Genomic DNA, 19,838 nt, shown 5'->3' on the forward strand with positions numbered 1-19,838 from the left:
CGCAAATAGTTTTGCAGAAAATTTTCATGCATCGGCTTCTTCGCGGCGCTTCTTCTCGCTTCGCCTAGTCTTTCTTAGGCCGTACCATATCCCCCTCCACATGGATGTGTATTGGGCATCCGATGTGGAAAAGAAAGGGACGCCGGCCGAGACCAGGGTCGAGGTGCGGTTATTTTTGATTTCCCGTACGGCGGTGTCAGCTTGGTTGATCATGTGGCCGGCGGAGAGATTTGAATAGGCGTGTTGAAGACGTTTGGTCACTTTGCATTGCATTGATTGACACAACCGTTGCAACGATTGACATCCCGTGGTTGCATGTCCGACACGTGTGCCGCACGCCGATTGGTTGACGCTTCACGGGTCGTTTCTTTGATTGGTCCGCTTCATGGGCTTTTCCCTATAAATAGGGCAATTGCTCCGAAAAATTGGCCACCAATTTCATTCTCCAAAATTTTTCTCTCTAAACTTCCAAGGGTTTCTTTGTCTTCTAATTTCCAGAGTTGTTACTCCGGCGAGCGTTTTCTTCAAGGTAAACAAAAACTTTCCAATTTTTAATTTTGTAAGTTCATTGTAAACATGTCTTACGCCGACGCTTAGGGCCTAGTAAGCGGCCGTAGGTCCCCTTCTCCCGAAGTCGATCCTCGACTCGGAGGAATGGGAGGATGATTCGATGTCGATGATGATGCGGAAGATTTTGGTGACGATCTTGAGGAGGCTCGCCCCTAATAACGTGAGGAAGTACGTTATGGATCACGGCCTCGCTTGTAAAGTCCGTCTTGACTGTACTTGGACCCATAAGTTAGCCCGTTGTTCCGGTGAGATATTCTTCGAGAAACATTTCTTCTTCGGTGAGGGCTACGAAATCGTTATCCCGGAGGAGGGGGTCGTGTCTGTTGCCCTCCACCGGCCACACCGGCGTATATATGCGACATTTGGAGTTTGGGCTCCGGTTTCATTTGAATGGGTATGTTGTGGCCATCCTCAAGGCCATGAACGTTGCCGTTGCCCAACTGCACCCGTTGGCTATGAGGACCATAATCGGTTTTGTCTGGCTTTGTCTCTTTAAGGGGGAGGCCCCAACGGTGAACTTATTTCGCCGACTTCATTATCTCCACCGTCATTCTCGGCCGTGCCGGTGGCATAGCGTGCACACGGAGAAGGGTTATGTCACTCGCCGACAAACTTTCCTCTTGCAAGGGGCGGGTGGTCGGTGGGTGTACGTTAAGGTGCCGAACGACTATCCGCTTCCTCGCTCCTTTCAAAGATCAAGTTAACTTGCGGTGTGAGACTAAGGCGGAGCATGACAGATGGGTCTCCCGGAAGAAACTCAAAATGGATCTTTGGCAGGTTCTTCTCTCGGAGGACGAGAGGTTGGCAATGCGGCTTTTTGAGGTAGACAAGGGTGGGTCGCCGAAAAGATGGATTCCTCCAACGCGAGATCATTCTTCGGATGAGCCGCTTTGCCATGTCGGCCTCATACAGGCCCTAGCGCAGGGTGAGTGGGGTCGGTGTGAGGCCCATCACCGTTCTCGTTGTGTCTTTGAACTTTGATTTATTTCTTCTACTTAACTCTTGCTTCGTTTCTTTCGCAGGCCATTTTGGACCGGACACCGAGGATATCCTCCGGAGAATGGGATGAACAAAGATAAAACCGTTGCTAACTTACATCCCAAAGCTCTCCCCAATGACCGCAGGAGGTCGCCGACCGATCTCAGAGAGCGGCCGGTGAAAAGCTTGAGTGCGGTGGAGACCGGCGAAGGTTGTTAGTAACGTGCGCGTCATCATACGCGCAAAACGAAGTCCTCGGCGGTGGTGGCGTCGACACTGGCTCCGCCTTCCATCCCCCTGTTGCTCGAAGGAGACGGTGGAGGTCATTTGTATCTCCACGGGGATGACTCCGACGAGGAGGAGGGCTCGCCCCTTGTCCGTAAAAGAAAACAGACGACCTATACCGCGACCGTTGATTCCGCTGCCGACGAGGAGAGACGCGTTTGGCCAAGAAGGCCAAGCACGGTATTGTTCTTTCGTGGCTTCGATTTAGCCGGTTCCTTAGCGCGCGCGTCGTGATGTGCTCTTCGGCATGTCTGCGTATGTCGATACTTATGCTTGCTTTAAATTTTGTAGATCGGCCCCCGTCGTCCGCCCGCTCTGTTGGGCGCAAGTGGAGGGGAGCTCGTGCGGGGTGGTGATCAACACGTCACCGTGAACTCTTCATCCCGAAGGTTTCCCTCCCCACCGCAGCCGGTGATCAAAATGTCACCACTTGTCCCTTCATCCTGAAGGTTTCCTTCCCCGGCCTCTGGTAGGTGATAAAAATGTCGCCATTGTCCCTTCATCCGGAAGGTTTCCTTTCTCCCACTCATAGATGAAGGCACGGAGTCGATCAAGGAGAGGGCGAAGGTGGAACAGTCTTCACGGTGCTCGTATCGTAGAGCGGGGAGAAGGTCGTGGCTCAATCCACCTTGGAGCTAAATGCCACTAAGAAGGTGGCCGCGAAGGCCAAGCAGGATCTTCTCAATGAGCAGAGGCTTAGGGAAGAGGCCGAGAGGGCGCTGTCTTGGGTCGAAAGAAAACTCAGGCGGGGACGTTGAGAAAGAGGTCCTCTTTGAGAGAGCCAAGGCGAGAGGCTGCGGCAACTGAATCGCTAAGTCGCCGGAGAAGTGTACACTCGTTCGGGGCGCGCCGACCTCTACCTCCAGCAGAGGAATGAATCCAGGGACCTGTTTAAGGCCCAAAGCGGAGGTGGTTCGGATCAAAGATGCCGTTATTAGGCAAAAGGATAAGGACATTGAGATGCTCCAAACCGTCATGCTCCCTAACATGTGTCTTTGAACCCGGATTTAGCCGAAGGAGCCGCTAGGGAAGTGATTGAGGAGCTCTTCCCTCTTGATGGTTCCTTTCCGTGGGGATGATACGACAAGTCGCTTGATGACAAGCTCGAAGCCAAGGAGAAGGCCGTGGCGGAGAAGGCTCAAGAGGCGGTGAGGGCGAAGGCGGAGGAGGAGAAGGCGGCTACGGGCCGAGAAGGCTAAAGAGGCCTCGGAGGAAGCCAAGCGGGCAAGGGCAAGCAATCGAGGCCGCCGAGGCTCCTAGAATAGCCCCGGGTTGCTCTTTGAAGGAGATGCCACTATCGTCGCCGATGGCGAGCGGCAGCAGCAGACGTAGGGATGATATCCGTAGCCCTTTGCCCCTTTTTTGTATTTTGTATAGCTTGAGTAGGTTGTCTTTCGGCTTACCCTTATAGGGGACCGTTGACCGCATTCCTTGTAATCGTTTGATCCTTTTTAATGAGAGTGGTTTTTACTTCACTTCTTTTTCTTGTGCTAGTATTCGAGCTTCAACCGTCCTTTTAGCGTCTTCGTCTTTGTCCAAGGTTGTCTCCTTCCGTTATTAATTGAGTATCTTTTATGTTCCGCCTCGGCCGCCGAGGCGTCTAGAGTGCGTGTCTCGGTGTGTTAACGCTTCCAAGGCATCTTGATCGTTTAGCGAGTATCAACCGCGCTGGTTATAACTGGCGTCGCAGATGTCGCTTCCTTAGGGTGCATGCCGCTCTTGTCGGTATGTCGGTGTGAGCCGTCGTCGCCGTGGCGTCTACTACTTGGAGGATGCGACGGTGCCTATTTCTTGAAGGAGACTCCCGTGGCGTCTACTACTTGGAGTGACTGCGACGGTGCCCGTTTCTTGAAGGAGACTCCCGTGGCGTCTACTACTTGGAGTGGATGACGACGGCGTCACACCTCGGGGGTGGATCGCCGTGGCGTCTACTACTTGGAGTGACTGCGACGGTGCCTGTTTCTTGAAGGAGACTCCAGTGGCGTCTACTACTTGGAGGATGCGACGGCGTCACACCTCGGGGGTGATCGCGTGGCGTCTACTACTTGGAGTGCTGCGACGGTGCTGTTTCTTGAAGGAGACTCGTGGCGTCTACTACTTGGAGGATCGCGACGGCGTCACACCTCTTGGGGTGATCGCCGTGGCGTCTACTACTTGGAGGATGCGACGGTGCTCGCTTTCTTCATAGAGATCGCCGCTCTTGTCGGTGTGCCAGGAAGAAGGCGACATCCGCTATCGATAGAGACCGCCGCTCTTGTCGGTATGACAATGTGTGAGCCGGCGTCTGTTGCTTCCTCGATAAAGGCCGCCGCTCTTGTCGGTATGACGATGTGTGGAGCGTCGCTCCTTCCCTCGATAAAGGCCGCCGCTCTTGTCGGTATGACAAGTGTGAGCCGGGCGTCTGCTCCTTCCTAGTGACTATGGGAAGAGCGTACATTACGATGGAAGACTTGGATGATTTTTCATTTAGGTAAAAACATGCGTCGGGGTGCCCTTTGTTGTTTTGGACACCTCCGACGTTACATGGAGTATTCCCGAGATTTTCCGGCGTCCTAATGGCCCGTTGAAGGCGTACCTCCCCAGTTAGCCGCTAGTTACATCCATGAGGTCGCTCTCCTGTTGTAAGGATAGACCTTTCCCTTTCTCCGATTTCTTTGCCACCTTAAGGGATTGCATGTTGCATCCTCCGCGGCCTATCTCGGGCGTTCACCACCTCGTCATTCTCGTCTTTGGAGACGAGCTTATGCGCTTCCCCCAGGTCCGAGACGTACATCAATGTTAGGGCCCGGATGGACATCATCGCGTCGGCCTCGCTCGAGTGACGCGCCTATGAGAACGTTGTAGGCGGATGAGCCGTCGATGACCACGAACTCGGCTAGGACATTCTTGGCCGCATTCCTTTCGCCGAACGCACGGAGTCTCGATTGATCCGGTGGTACGGTCCGGCCCCAGAAACCGTATAGCGGGTTGGTGCGGGGCTTAAGTCCTTGACCTTGTGCCGAGGCCGAGGAAGCACTCGAACATGATATTCGTGTATGCGCCTGTGTCAATCAGGCACCTTTTGACCAGGTGGTTGGATATGTCCAAATTGACTACAAGTGGGTCGCTGTGAGGAGCGATGACTCCTTCGTAGTCCTTTCTTCCGACAGTTATGTCGGGGATGTTGGAAGAGGGGGTGGCTGTGTTGGGCACAAAGTTGATGGCCTGATAGAGCTCGTTCAGGTGTCGTTTGTACCCATGAGCGGACCCTCCGTTCTCGTGGCCCCCGATGACAACGTGGATCACTCCTATCCGTTCGAAGACGGATTTCTTCTCTCGAACCGCCGCGTCGGTCTTTTGGCTTTTGGCAACGTACTTGCCGAGGCTCCCCTTCCGGATCAGCTCTTCAATGGCATTCTTGGATGCGGCAGATTGTTGGTTAGATGGATGGCGGTGTGGCGTGGTACTCACAAGATCGCTCGTGTCACCGTCACTTTTTGGTTTTGGGGTCTCTCCCACTTCGGCCCTCGCTTTTGCTCGGGCGAAGACTTCGGCGGGCGATACGACGAGAGGGGTTTTATCGTTATACCGCCTCGGTGGTACGTTCGAACTCCACCGCGCCCGCCGAGTCACATTTCGGCAGATTTGTCGGCCGTGACCTATTATTGTCACGGCGTCTTTCTTCGGACCGTGACCCGTTGTTGTCACGACGTCTTTCATGTGGGTTGTCCTCCGGCGCTATTCTTTTCGAGTGTTCGGCCTCCGCTCGGGCCTAGCCACGTCTTGTGATAGTCTTCTACCTTGATGGCTTGGTCGGCCTTCTTCCCCGCGGCATCCAAGCCGTGCCTCCGCACTTGATGAGCTCATTTTTCAAATCTCCCCTTGGGAGGCCTTTCATCAGCGCGAAGGCCGCGCGATTCGGGATTAATCTCCGAACATTTGACCTTTCCGTCGAACCTCTTCATGTAGCTTCCAGAGATTCGCCCCCTTCCCGCTTGATAGTTAGGAGGTCCGATGTCTCCACGGCCCTTCTCTTGTTGCAAGAGTATTGGGCTAGAAAGGCGTCCCTTAGGTCGGCGTAGTAGTACACCGAGCCGTCGGGGAGCCCTTTGTACCAACTTTGAGCCATCCCATGCAATGTCGTTGGGAAGACTCGGCACCATACTTCATCGGGCTGCTCCCATACCGACATGTGAGACTCGAAAGCCTCGGGCGTGGTCGGGTGGATCACCCTCCCCTTTGTATGATATGGGTGGCAACTTGAGCTTAGTTGGCACCGGACTTCTAGGACGAGGCGCCGAGGGGTGTCGATCACACGGACGACACGTGGCGATCGGCTCCTCGCATTCCTAGCCCGACTCCTCTCCTCGTAGCGGGAGGGACTTCTTCCCCGACTGCGCGAGTCGGGCTTCTTCTTCTCCGACTACGATGGGCCGGACTTCTTTCATTCCTCCGGAGTGGGCCTCGTGGGTCTGGCTGCGGTGACGCGTCTGTCCCCGCGAGTGCGGTCGGGACTTATGTCCATCACTAGCATTCGGGGCTCCTCAGGTGTTTCAACAGGCCAACCTCTTCAAAGGCTCGTTCAAGTCTCTTCGAGTCACGTTCGGGGCCCCGGTCTCCCGGACGGGTCCCGCCGTTCTTGTCGGTGCGACAAAGTGTGAGCCGACGCCCTACCGATGAGGTCCAGGATTTGCTTTAGCAATGCCACGTCGACCACATGTCCCATGAGGGTGACTTGGTTGGCGCGGCGCCGCATCCGGTGTTATTGGCATCCCGAACTCCGGTTGGATTACTCTCCGCCGAGAGGGCCGCATGATTCCGTAATTGTTGAAGGTATCATCCGGGTGGAGGGGCTCGTCGTTCACGAACACCTCTTGTTCTTTTGACATCTTCTTAGCTTTTTGGGTGGGTTTTTGTTGTTTTTTTTTTTGTTTGGGAATGAATGTGACTAGCTTCTAGTGTCTTTCCCCACAGACGGCGCCAATTGTTCCGGGCGTAATTCGGAGCGGTATAGTTACCACCCGTGGCTTATTGAATGATGTCTTGAGTTGGATTCACCCTTGGTCTTAATCGTTCCTCTCGGCCTCTCCCCGCAACAATGAACGAGGCGAGGGCTTGGCTTGGTGCCAAGCGTACTCACTCCGACGCCCAAGTCGAAGAAACTCGGATGTATAAGTTGTATGCTAATTGGCTAGGAATATATTGTAGAGATATAAGGAAGATTATACCAGATGAATAGTGTATTTAGGTTAAGTTGTGTATTTCTGGATTGGATCCTTTCTCAATGAGGTTGAGGAAAGATTTATGACTTCACCTTTGTCACGTAGTGGCCAAGTGGCCAAGTGGCTAGCAGGTGGAAAGATCGATCTCCCTCGGCCGAGGGACCTATGGTGGCCGGCGGGCTCGATGACCCCCGCCGAGGGGTCCTGGATATGAGTACGCGGGTATGTGCCCTACTGGCAAAGTTGACATGCCGGGACCAGTTGACAGCCGATGGGCGGCATCGGCTAGGTTGTCTAAGTCGTTGACTTGCTGTGGACATCTTTGACCTTGCTCAGTATGTTGACTTGATCAGCGGTGCAGAATATACCCCATCACGATCAATAAGAAAATAAATATTCCGTATTTAATAATTTAATTTTATAACTACGGAGTATATTGGACCCACAAACATAACAACGTGCGTGTGTGGTATGTCATATGTGCTTTAGCAAACTTGTTTACAACTTTAACGATCTCTTTCACCTCAAATGTCATTAATTACGTTAATGGTCTTAACAAAATGAGACATTCCATATGCACATACACAAATCTTCATACAACAACAAAGATAACCTTTATTTAATTATGACAAAATAAACACAAATTCTTCCACAAGTTCAATTCACACCATATCGATCTATGCCGGCACCAACCCATCATTTCTTTTTGGCAATAACTGCGCAGTCCAACCCACTTTTTTTAAGACATGAGGATTTCGTACGAAAACGGTACATATAGTAAAGTATAACTTGACTACCCCATTCATATTTAGTAGGTTTATCAAATGGGATCGAAAAATCGAGTTACTCTTAAGTTATATGCAATGGTGAAGTCAGAATTTTATGTTAGAAGGAGCAGAAAATTTCAGCAGAGTGAATTACTAATGTGGTAAAGTAAATTAGAAAAAAAAAACGAAAATTTTAACTAAAGATTTTGGTTTCTTGATTCTTCAGCGGGGCGACAGCCTCCGCCATAGTTACATGTGAGGAAACTTTAAATTTGGAATATTTTGAGTTAGTATTAGAGTCGGGTGTAATTGAATTAGTTTTGTATTAAGGTTATGTTATGATTTGATTAACGTTTAAGAGTATTACCAAAGTGGCTTGAGTGTAGTGGAGTGTGGGAGTGCCTCAAAGCGTTGCAAAATGGCAACGAATTAAGAGGTTCGGGTTCGACTCCCTACACGGGAGCGCTGCGGTATTCCCCTGCCATTAAGGGCAGCAACCTTGATGACTTGCCTGATCCCCGGGTTTGCAGGGTATCCGTGTGTAATCACAACAAGCAAGCGAATAAATTTTGTGAACATATTAGATTAAGCATAAATCATTCCCCATGTTGGTTTTCCCTAATTACCCATTAACCCTAGCTAAGGAAACTACTCACTCATTATCAAGTTTAACATGCTAACAAGGTTCCTTAAGTAAAAAAAAAACGTTTTAAGAGTATTTAGGCCGTGTTCTTTTTGACTTAATTTCAGTTCATTTCACTTTAGCTCAACTCTATTTCTATTACTTTCAGTTGAGCTTCCTTCAATTGAGTTCGGCTCATTTTCACAAATGAACTTACTTTAACTTCATTCAATTCAGCTCAGATTTATTCAGTTCAGTTCAGCTTCTTTTAACCGAAAAAAATAGGGCCTTAGGCCTTTAATTAACCCTCAAATATGTTATCAATAAACTATGTAATTTTTTTAAGAATTTAGCTTTTGCATTGGTCAATTATTTGACCAAATCTAGTTCCAAGATACTCAATAACAAATTCTACTTTCAACTTTCTCAAGAAACTTTACCAATATTTCCTCATCCATTCGTTGACATTTCATATACTATTTCAATTTCTATTCATATAAAGAATTTGCGTGTCCATCAAGCCTTTTTCATGTCCTATTTAGTCCACACCGTGACTATATAACTCGTCCAAATACTTAACTTTTTCCAACATTATTTTCCAATCATAAAAAAACACACCTACATCCCTTACTCATACATACCAAACTCTTTATTCTTCTCTTTGCAATGGCTACTTCTTCAAAATCAACTTACAAAAAATGGCTTCTTCTTCTAATAACTTTTTGTTTAATCGTTAATATATGTGTCGCGACACGACACATTAGGATGGTGATCGAAGACGATGGGACGACGAAAAATTCAATGAATTTGAAGCATTTAAGAAGCAAGCATGAAATCAAGAATCAAGGGCTTGTGTTCAATTCTTTGCCTAAGGGAGGACGACGAAACCCGCCTTCCGGTCCATCTAAAAGACATAATAAGGCTATGGAGTCTACACATGATTAAGGAAAGAAGATAATCATAATACTAGTAGGTTATAGTTTATAGTTTATACCATGGTTTATTAATTTTTTATATTTCTTGATTTATATGTTCTTCCCCTTCATTTATAGAGCAAGGGGTAAAACATAATACTGATTTTTTGTGAAAGGTGACTTGTAACATCTCACAGCCACCTGTCGTTTTTAACATTATTTTATCTGGTTGTGATATGTCACAAGTTTATTACGCGTCACAAATGAGAATTTGTGATCGTAACAAGCTGAGACCAAAATACTAGTGTCATATGTACTCATGTATAGGGCTTCTTTTTTATACAAAAATCTGATAGTTCATATATGGAATTATTGTATAATTATCGTGAAACGGTTGTTTATTAATTCGAATGAAAAGAAGGCAAATTTGTCATGTATATATTCATCTTTAATGTAAGGAAAATGCATATGTATAAATGATTTGATGATGTCAAAATTTTCATATGTAGGGCGTAAAACAAAACGACTCACTTAACTGAATTAGTAGTCGGCCGATGAAGTGTCAATGGATTTTTCCTTGTGATTATCAGAAAATCTTTTTTATTTTAATAGTCAGGGGAAGAAATGTAGACGGAATTTCCCTTATATTATTATTATTATTTTTTTTTTAACATCTTTTTTTTTTTTTTTTTTTTTCACATAAGGTAACACTATACATGTAACTTAATCCACACAAAATTAACCTCTTCAACGCCCCCTGCTAAAGATGGAAAATTACAAAGTTTTTAGTTAAAATTTTCGAATTTTTTTCAAGTTTCTTTCATACCATTAGTCATCCACCCCGCTACAAGTTGAAGTACGTATATTTTATTTCACAAATTCTTGTTTGAAGTACCATTTTACCTCACAAAGTACCCATTTTTTCTCTCTCTGCAACACTATTTATGTGGTCCCCTTTATCCACTAACCCATTTTGTTACCATTTTATCTCACAAAATATCCGCCACAAATAGTAACCCGTCACAAGGGAGATCAATTGGTTTTATTTTGTGCACAACCAAAGCGTCTTGCTTGTGACGGGCTAATCCCGTCACAAGCTGAAGACCTCTCACAAAAAGGGAGAGGGACAAGGTGGGACACCCCCATGTGCTTCCCCACTCACCTCTCATGGGTATTTTGTGAGAGAAAACGGTATTCGTCACAAGCTTGTGACGGATATCGCCGTCTTCAATGAGATTTTGTGCACAACAATATATTGAAACTAACTTGTTTTCTTGAACTTTGACTTTGAATATGGAATTTTTAAAGCAATCAAAAGCCAAAAGCATAGGATCTTCAACAACTACTTAGCTGCAAAGAATTTAATAACATAGCCATAAGCCCATTCAACATGTAGCGACGCATAACAGTTACTTGACTGCGGTCTTTTCTCTACTTCTACAGTTCTACAATGTGTGTAAACAATAAAAAGCTGGTCATAAAATAATGGAAAAGAATGTCATTTTAGATAAGTAGTAGTACGATTCAAACAATAAAGCTTTCAATGGAAATTATCCGTTGGTCTGAAATAAGAATTTCCGTCTTGCTTCAAACCGCCTTATTTCAGACCGCAATAAGACCTCTCCCAAGTCAGAAGCACATGGGTGGTGGGACACCCCCATGTGCTTTCCCACTCACACCCTAAATGGGTTTTTTGTGAGAGGAAATGGTATTCGTCTGACAATTTCAGACGGATATGACGGTCTGAAATAAGAATTTGTGTTAAACGTAGACTGCAACTCTATAAGTAACTTGGTATAAACGATACAAATTCTTTGAACAAACCATCATTGATTCATTTCCAACTTCTTATTCTCCAATGAGCTACATATTAACCACAAATTCTTATGAGAGTCACAAGCTTGTAACGACTCACAATCGATTCAAATTACGCTGAACAGGAAAGGGGGTTATGAGACGTCACAAGCTCATGACCATCACAAGCAAAACTTGCTGTTTAATTATTATCTAAATACAACGAAATGGAAGGGAGAATTTGGTCCAAATTGTCAAAATTGAACATCTAAGAAAGCGAGAATAAAATATACTAGTATAGTATATGTTTTGCCAAAACTTAGGTGATCATTAGAGTTGCCTTGTTGGAGATGATAAGTTAGGTTTAAAGTGATAAGAGAATCGAAAGTTTAGGAGATAAATACCTTGTTTAATGATTAAAGTTTATGATCTTAACTAATTTTCAATGAAATTCGGTAAATAACTAAATCAAGCTGATTTTCACAAAGTACAGAATATTTTCAACGAAAAATAACACACGCCATCTTTTCGCTCCATTGACCATTGTTATTTTAAACACATTATTAAGCGATTAATTATTGTGCACTTCTAAATTGTAATTACCAAAACAAGTAATACCACAGTATTTACCCTCTTCATTTCAATTATTTATTTTTCTTTAACCAAAATACCCACAAGGAATAAAAAAAGGCAAACAAATGACTGAGACCAAGGCATGTATCTACAGTTCTACACTTATGTGCTAACAAGTAACATCGAATACTACATACATGTACTTTATATAAACACATAAAAACAGTGCAGCCAGTAAATAATACCCCCACTCATTCACTGAAATCATGACTAAATATTAAAACGTATACGAAGTACAACATCAGAGCCTTAATCCCAAAATGATTTGGGGTCGGCTGACATGAATCATCCTTTAGAACCGTCCATAGGTGAACGCACACCTCAGAATGCGAAAAAAGAAGCGAAGCATAATACAAAGTCAAGGTAAACTTATAGGTTTTAAAATCGAATTCCGGATTTTATTTATAAAAACTTAAAATTTAAATCGAGAATAAAGATTAAAACGATTTTGAAAACCGAAGTAAGATTTTAAGGATCCGGAATACCGTAAATAAACATTCTTAGTAGTGAGATCGTCTTACATAAGACTCAAGGAACATGTTACATGTGCCTTAAGCCCTTAATCCATGATTTCGGCTCAATTTTCTCAACATTCCCTTGAGTTCCAAATCTCAAGAACAGGAAAGCCGGAAGCAGGTTCCACCAAATGCATAAATTAACGACTAAAGAATAGTTTTCTACAAATTCTTGTGGTACAAGTCTACTTGAACATTTTGGAATTTATTTGCACTTTAATATTTTGAAAAAATTAACATCAGGTTCGTTATGGTTAGCCACATAAATCTATTTATCGATACTCGTAACTCCGTCTAACCATTCTTAAACTTAATAACTAAATTTACCCAATAATTACAAAAAGAAACGAACAATATTTGTATGAAAATGAAAGTTGGGAAAAGATGTGGAGTCCTAAGTCCCGACTCACATACCTCAACGTCGAATAGCAAACAGAAAACAAAATATTACAAGTTGGGAGTTGAACATAGTCAACTCGAAAATAAAAGTACGAAGCTTAAAAAATGACTAAATAAAGTTACTGTAGAACTCTAACCCTATCGAAAAAAAAAAAAAAAACTATTGTTCACATGAAATCTATATTAGTTTCTACAGTTCCATGTGATATTGGTACACTGCTATCAATCTAACATTAAATGGGTCTTAAGTTAGTAAACGCCTATCACAAGTAATGGCGACACACCCTTCTGGACGAGTAGATCATTTGTACCCCAAACCAAGGCCTAGACTACTAACACACATAATTCACAAGGATATCAGAGACTACCATAATTATAATGCAAAAATGGTCTCCCAATACGCGGACTTCCAGGGATGGGGACACCTACTGGGCTGAATGGCGGACTTGAATAATAGTTATGCGGGAGATGAGACACTGGGGGTGACCCAAAGCCAAAGGGGGGAGATGGGCCGTTGATGTGATTCCTTAACCCATATGGTTCATGGAAATTTCTAATAACATTGGAGTCTCGGGCAGAATTCCACCTATTATTGTCTGGACGGTCCAAGGAGAAGGAGAAATCAGGAAGGGTTGGACTTGGACATCTAGGTGTTGCCCAAAGGCTTTGATCCGCATTTTCAGGTATTGGGGCGTTTATTCCAGGGAATTCTATCATCATTTTCTTTTGCGATTTTCGTTCATCTAATGAAGGGTCATTTATATCCACTTTCGGAGTTTCATCATCGCCAAAGATTGCAATTCCTGAAGGTTGGTCCTCTTCTTCTAAATCTGGTTAAACAAGGTTTGGCAAGAAATTAAGGAAGTTTCTTTTACAACCTATATTACTCATATACTCGTTTAGGAGTATCAGACTGTGTGTGGCCAAGTATCGAACACTACGGACAGGGGTACACGAGGTTATACAAAGAGTCAGATTCATTACAGCCATGAACAAAAATCGGAAATTTTATCATCCCAAACACAAGCAAAGCATTGCCTAATAGCCTAATAGCTAGTTTGTTAAAGATAATTATGTGGAAGAACGGCTTACCTAAATATCCTGGTGGGTATCCCAATTCACGCATCTTATTAAGCCAAGGAGGTGGATCAAACTCCTGGTACACAAAAAACAACATATTAACTTGGAGAAAAATCGCTATCCTGGTGTGTTCACGCATCCTTTATGACTGCACATGGTCCTTTTAGGTTTTATCATATTAAACGTGCATAATGGAAACCGAAATATGAACCATGGATGATAGGCAACTCACCCCTAGACCCAGCACCTCCCTTGTTTCAGCTGAAAGAGCACCTGGTTTGATCCCATCAAACTTACCACGTGGAGAGTTCTGATAGTAACGGGTTGGGGCTTGTGGGTTGCCATTAGGGTTTTTCTTGCTTTGAAATTCTTTTCGAGCATTGTTTACAGCAGCCCTATCAAAAGACTTTGTGCATCCACTGAGAGGATGATTAAATGAGCCACAGTTGAAGCAACGTGGAGCTTCACGTAAATCGATGCCTCTACATCCATAAAGAACAGTCAATTTTCCATTATATATAACAGATACTCAACATATTATCAGGTTCACAAAGTTGAACCACTACTAGAATCACTTTCAAATATAACTTTTTCAATCAAGCTTTCGTTCCTGCCTTTCCACTCCCCAATTTCACCACTAAGGACTAACATATCGAGTAAGGACCCTCTGTCCCACTCCAACATTTCTACTTTTGAAATCTCTCTTAATCGTAGAAAAGTTTGTGTAAATCACATCAAGTAGATGAGACGTAGAATACGCTCTCCTAACATATTGGTGAATGTGTGTATAATATATTAATAATTTAATATAGACTCCCCTGTCTCACCCATTACTTACATACTAGATTTTGGTTTCTCTGAGTCATTTGCTTATGCTTCCTATTTAGATATGTTTCGAAGGTGTGCCCATGTGATTTGTGAACCCTACATTACACCCAGACTTCCCACTTGCATGTATTTACAATGTCACATAAAAAATCGATTCAAAAGCAAAAGTATAACAAATGGATTAAATAGAGGACGTCTTAGTTTAGTAGTTTACTTCTCTTCACTAGCCTCAGCATCAATGGCCAAGCCAACAGCAAACCCTCGATCATACAATGGTGAACATCCATGATTCAGCAACACTGACTCCTTGCGCTGCTTTTTCGAAACATGAACATCCATTGAAAAGGACTGGCATCCAGAAAATCATTTGGGTTAGGTATTTGTCAAACATAAGAACCAAGTAACTGAACAGATAACTCAACAATGCAAGATGAGATATAAAAGTATCTAAAGGGTAACTGCTGATGCTTAAGATTTTTCAACTGGGTACTTGGATGGTTTGATCTATAGAAGTACATGAACATGAGTAACTAACTTCAAGATTTATTTTTAGGTACTCCCCAGTCCCCAGGTATGAAAAAAGTTAAAATTTCATTGAATCTACAATTTTCATGCTCAGAAGTCAGAAGTATATCCTATAGTTTCTTAAAATAGTGAGTTTTTGCAGAAAGAAACGGATAAAACTGAAGTAAGTAGAAACCAAAGAAGTGTAAACGCTCAATTATTCATCTAAAATTCAGACGTTGAGAACTCGCTTATCCTCTTGAAAACTACACAAAAGTACATATACCTTTGCTTTTACGGACAACCTCGACCTATGGGAGTAAACTTGTAGTGAGAAAAAGAAAGAGAACATACGACAGTTGAAAGATTGTCTGAACCAACATGTAATGCAGGAAAGTAACTCTCTTCCCCAGATTCGAACGAATCAGCTGGATCCTGAAATTGGGGAGATTAGTGTGAAATGAAGGGCAAGGGAATCAAGCACATGTATTCGGTTAATTAAATAAACAACACTCACTTGAGATGAAGCACAATTCTTGGCATGCCAATCAGACCAATTACTTAAGAGTTCTTCAAGCTTTCTTTTGCTACGGCTGCCAATAAGAATATAAAAGAATGTAACATAAACCCTTTACAAGTTTTATAGTGCCACTGTCAAAACTGATGCTAAATAAACACAGCTTCAAATATTTTAATGGCCATACGAACCTTGGCAAGGAATTGTAAATTACACGGACAGAGGATTCCCTGCTAGTGCTTACTTCACGAGGTCTTTTAGCACCTATTCGACACAATCAATCAAGGATTTAATTTAGATGTAACAAAATGTACATAATTAAGCCCAGCATGCCACGTGTGCAGTACAACATGCTGATTGCTACAGCTTAATTAAAAAGGGCAGAGCAAATATTAAGAGGTTTTTCCATTGGCATTTTGCATGAAAACATGTTTCGCATTTTGCATGAAAAGAAACTTTTGGTAGACACTCCCGCTTTTAACATCAGTTAATAAGCTAGTACTAAATAGACTACAAGTTTACAGCCATTAAGAAGATAGATTCATATGATATATTCAGATCCACAATCATGCAAAAAACTTGCGTTAAGCATGTTCATAATGAGGAAATTACCCTGCTGAATCTCAACTTCTTCGTTCAAGTCGACAGCCCCATTAATATCTACAGTATCGCCACCATTCCCGAAACATTGGGTCGTATCCACCTCTGGAGACTGAGAAATTGACCTTGCTTCAACCAAATCCTGCACTGGTGGCTGAGCACTTGGTTCCTTCTCCAAGTCTGCAACTGTAGAAGAAGCACACTGATTTTCTTCCTTGGGCAGTCCCAAGTCTTCCATTGTAAAGATTTCATCGCCAACATCATCAATAGCCTTTCCAGGTTTATTAGCAATATACTTGGCATCAGAATCGACACATAAACCTTTCTTAAAAATATCATTTAAGTTGATTGAAGCATGAAGGAACGTAATAGATATCATAGAGAACTTACCAAATGCATCCTAATTCCTATCAACTGAAATTCTCTGCAAAACCAACAACCAGAACATTGTAAGGAGACAAACATTTACAGACACGCACACACAAAGGAAAGCCAAAGTAAATTTAATAAATGATACAGATAGTATCATAACAGTATTATATTTAACTATGGACATAATATTCACTACATCTATGATTTATTGCATACTTCTATGGGAGTCCTTACAAACAAAAAGGATATAGTCGGGAAATTTAAGTTACAGAATATTCGTAATCAATTGTAATGCAAACAAGATGGGCTTGTCCGCCTTGTTCAACTTGTGAGGACTATCATAGCTAGGGCTAGCTAAGACAAGACTAACAGTATACCATAAAGGAATCTTTAGTTTATTCTTGCCTAATTCGTCTCAGCAATCGTTTTCGATACTTCCTAGTATGTGAGCTGCCAATTTATTTTGTCTTGGCTCAACATTGAAAGGTTCAACACCATTCCATCCATACAAGCATCACTGGGTATAGATGCCTTTGTTTTCGTTTTCTTATTGGTGCGGGGGAGTACTTGTATTAATGTACACGATCATTCATTTTTTGACATTGAAAAAAAAAAAAAAAAAAAAAAAAAAAACTCTTATAAACTACTTCCTCCACACACTTATGATCTTCCCCTTTCAATAAAATACTCCTCAGTTCTCACATATATTAGAGAAGTGGGAAGATCATTGGTGTATGGAGGGAGTATTTGTTAAAGAAAGTATCATCTACTTGACAATGTACAGCACTACTGCTACCATCATGATGGGGATTCATAAACAAAATAATAACTAGTAAAGCACTCAAAAGTAATTATCTAAACCCTAACTCGGATTCCTCCCGTAAAAGCAAGCCGCTAACTCCGCTATCTAACATATTCACCTTCGATGCCAACTAAACCCTAGCCAATATTTCAACTCTGAATAAAACACTATTCAAACCCTAATTGAACCTATTATCCCCTAATCAGGAATCACCTTCATTATTTAACAACCCTTTTCAGAAACCTACTCCAAATTAATATCCTACCAAGCCAAAAGCGCTCTGTTAGAACTCAGATTCGACAAGCAAACTACTCCGGAAACAGACACAAAGGCATACCAATTTACACAACTAAAGCACAAGGTTTCAAATTTTTACAGTCATCATAGTAATTAGGTCAACCAAATTCAGTGAATCATCCTCTTTACCACTTAGAAGTAAGGTTGCCGAAATCCGGACCGCCACCGAATATGTGCTTATGTTAACTAAATCCCGAACATAAAAATGGTATGCTCCATCAAATCTATACAATTACTTGGCTAATTTACATACAATTTTCCACAAAAGTTAACAACCCAATTAAACCTAAATCACAGTCGTCTAAACTTGAGCAGTTCAGCATAGTACATAGTTTAACAGCAAAAAAAATTGCAGGAAATTAGGTGAAATTAAACCAAATTAACGAGTAATTAAAATTAAAGTTAAGCAGCAAGTGTAGCAGTAAAACGCAATAAAAGGGAAATTGGGGAAAAAATTAGGGTTAATAAGAATCTGAATTAGGGGAAAAACAAAGTACCTGGAAGTGTGGAAGTCTGGAAGTGAGAGAGTTGATTGCTGAGGTGAAAAGAGATTATGAGGACGTCTTAAGACCGGACTAGATTATACTCCCTCCCATCCAAACTAAAGGTTACATTTGACTTTATTACGCTTGTCGAAGCGCGTTTTGCAATGTGAATATCTTTAGTTACAATTTATTAAAAATTATAAAAACTTGATATTCTTATAGCATTCATGACGATGAATTAAACAAGATCTCGCATGACAATGTTTTCCCTTATATATTACTTATAATGTCAAAGATTCTCTACAATCATGAATAGTGCCAAAAAGTCAAATGTAACCTTTCGTTTGGATGAGAGGGAGTATAATTCGGATGTCAAAGGATGTCAATGGGGCGGGTACACCATACAAGTACAATATTGGGTCATAGCTTTTTTTTTTCGACATAAGTGAGGCCCGTGCGGATAAAGTTTTTGACGGGTGGTAAATAGTAAGACTTGTTAAAATTGACCGGAGTTAAATAATTCAAGTATCCGACTTGACCCCGAATTGATCATTCGAATTTGACTCAAAACCTGAATTGACCATGCCCCTATTCAACCCGGCCCGAAAGTTTATTATCGCAAACATGTTATCCCCAAATAACTTGAAAATAATTCACCCGAGAATGACCTAAACTAGAATTTGACCCGACCCGGCCGAACCCGAATTTTCACAAACCCGAACAACTTAAACCTGAATTAACCGACCTGAACCCGACCTGATTGACCTGTTTTCCAAGTTTAGTAAATAGTAAACACTCGACGATAGTTTTTTTTAATGGTTTTTAAATTTGTTATACTGCTAGTGTTATACTCTGTTTAGTAAAACTAGCAGCTGAAACATGAAAAAAGTAGCTGAAAAGCTAACTAAAGTCTGAAAAAGTAATAAGGTAACTGAAAATTAGTAACTGATAAGCTAACTGATTATATAAAAAATGTTTGGCAAACTAGCTGATTAGGTAGCTGGTTTTTGTAAAATGAAGTAAAAGGGTATGATAATTATTTAATATTATAGATTGAAGTGATAAAAAATGAAAGAAAACTTATTTTACATACACTCTCTAATGGAGACATTGGTGCTGGTTTGGTAAACGGTGCTGCTGATAATTAGGGTAACAATGGAGCCATTACCAATGGTAATGGGGGTAACAACAACGGAGGTGGTGAGAATGATGATGAGGAGGATGGTGGTGACGATGCTGATTTTATATACTTTGATGTGTCAAGCGTAGGAATTCAGGAATTGTCCGTATGCTCTTTTATTTGCCAAGGACTTAAAAGGATTTAGGAAAATTTTGTATGCTCTTCTTTTTGTTGATGTAAATAAGTATATCATAGACAAACAAACTTCCAACAATTGTCGTTACAAATTTACAATTTTCCTCCATTCCATCTCAGACTTGATCAATGATCTGAACCTGCTTCTAATTGACCAGTAACTACATTACATTCTGATTGGGGATCCTGAACTGCAACCAAAGATCGTCCGTCATCAAGCAAAAGCTGTCAGCTAGCTTAGTTGATTCTAGGTTCATAAAAATTGTCCTTGTGGATCACTTTACACCAAAGACATCAAGCAGTAAATCTGAGTGTAAAACACTCAATTATAGTCCACTAACAGTCAACAAGACTGTAAAA

General features: G+C 42.5%; 1 protein-coding gene across 1 annotated transcript; it reads right to left on the minus strand.

Moving 5' to 3' along the window:
• Positions 1–12,613: 12,613 nt before the first annotated feature.
• Positions 12,614–18,178, minus strand: LOC141598800 (uncharacterized). The gene is made up of 9 exons (XM_074418578.1): positions 16,598–18,178; positions 16,220–16,478; positions 15,799–15,871; positions 15,608–15,683; positions 15,445–15,525; positions 14,801–14,934; positions 13,991–14,240; positions 13,771–13,834; positions 12,614–13,508 (listed from the first exon to the last, which is right to left on the minus strand). Exons 1-9 carry the CDS (start codon positions 16,670–16,672, stop codon positions 13,036–13,038), a joined length of 1,485 nt encoding a protein of 494 aa, XP_074274679.1. The 5' UTR covers positions 16,673–18,178; the 3' UTR covers positions 12,614–13,035.
• Positions 18,179–19,838: the final 1,660 nt, after the last annotated feature.

This window comes from Silene latifolia, chromosome 9 (genome assembly GCF_048544455.1).
Source record: "Silene latifolia isolate original U9 population chromosome 9, ASM4854445v1, whole genome shotgun sequence".
Lineage (NCBI taxonomy): Eukaryota > Viridiplantae > Streptophyta > Magnoliopsida > Caryophyllales > Caryophyllaceae > Silene > Silene latifolia.

Coding starts and splice junctions, on each gene's coding strand:
- LOC141598800 (XM_074418578.1), bottom strand. CDS start 16,672: ATGTTTGTCTCCTTACAATGTTCTGGTTGTTGGTTTTGCAGAGAATTT. Junction 15,526..15,607: donor AGAATTGTGCTTCATCTCAA/GTGAGTGTTGTT, acceptor CCCCAATTTCAG/GATCCAGCTGATTCGTTCGA. Junction 14,935..15,444: donor CAGACAATCTTTCAACTGTC/GTATGTTCTCTT, acceptor TCTGGATGCCAG/TCCTTTTCAATGGATGTTCA.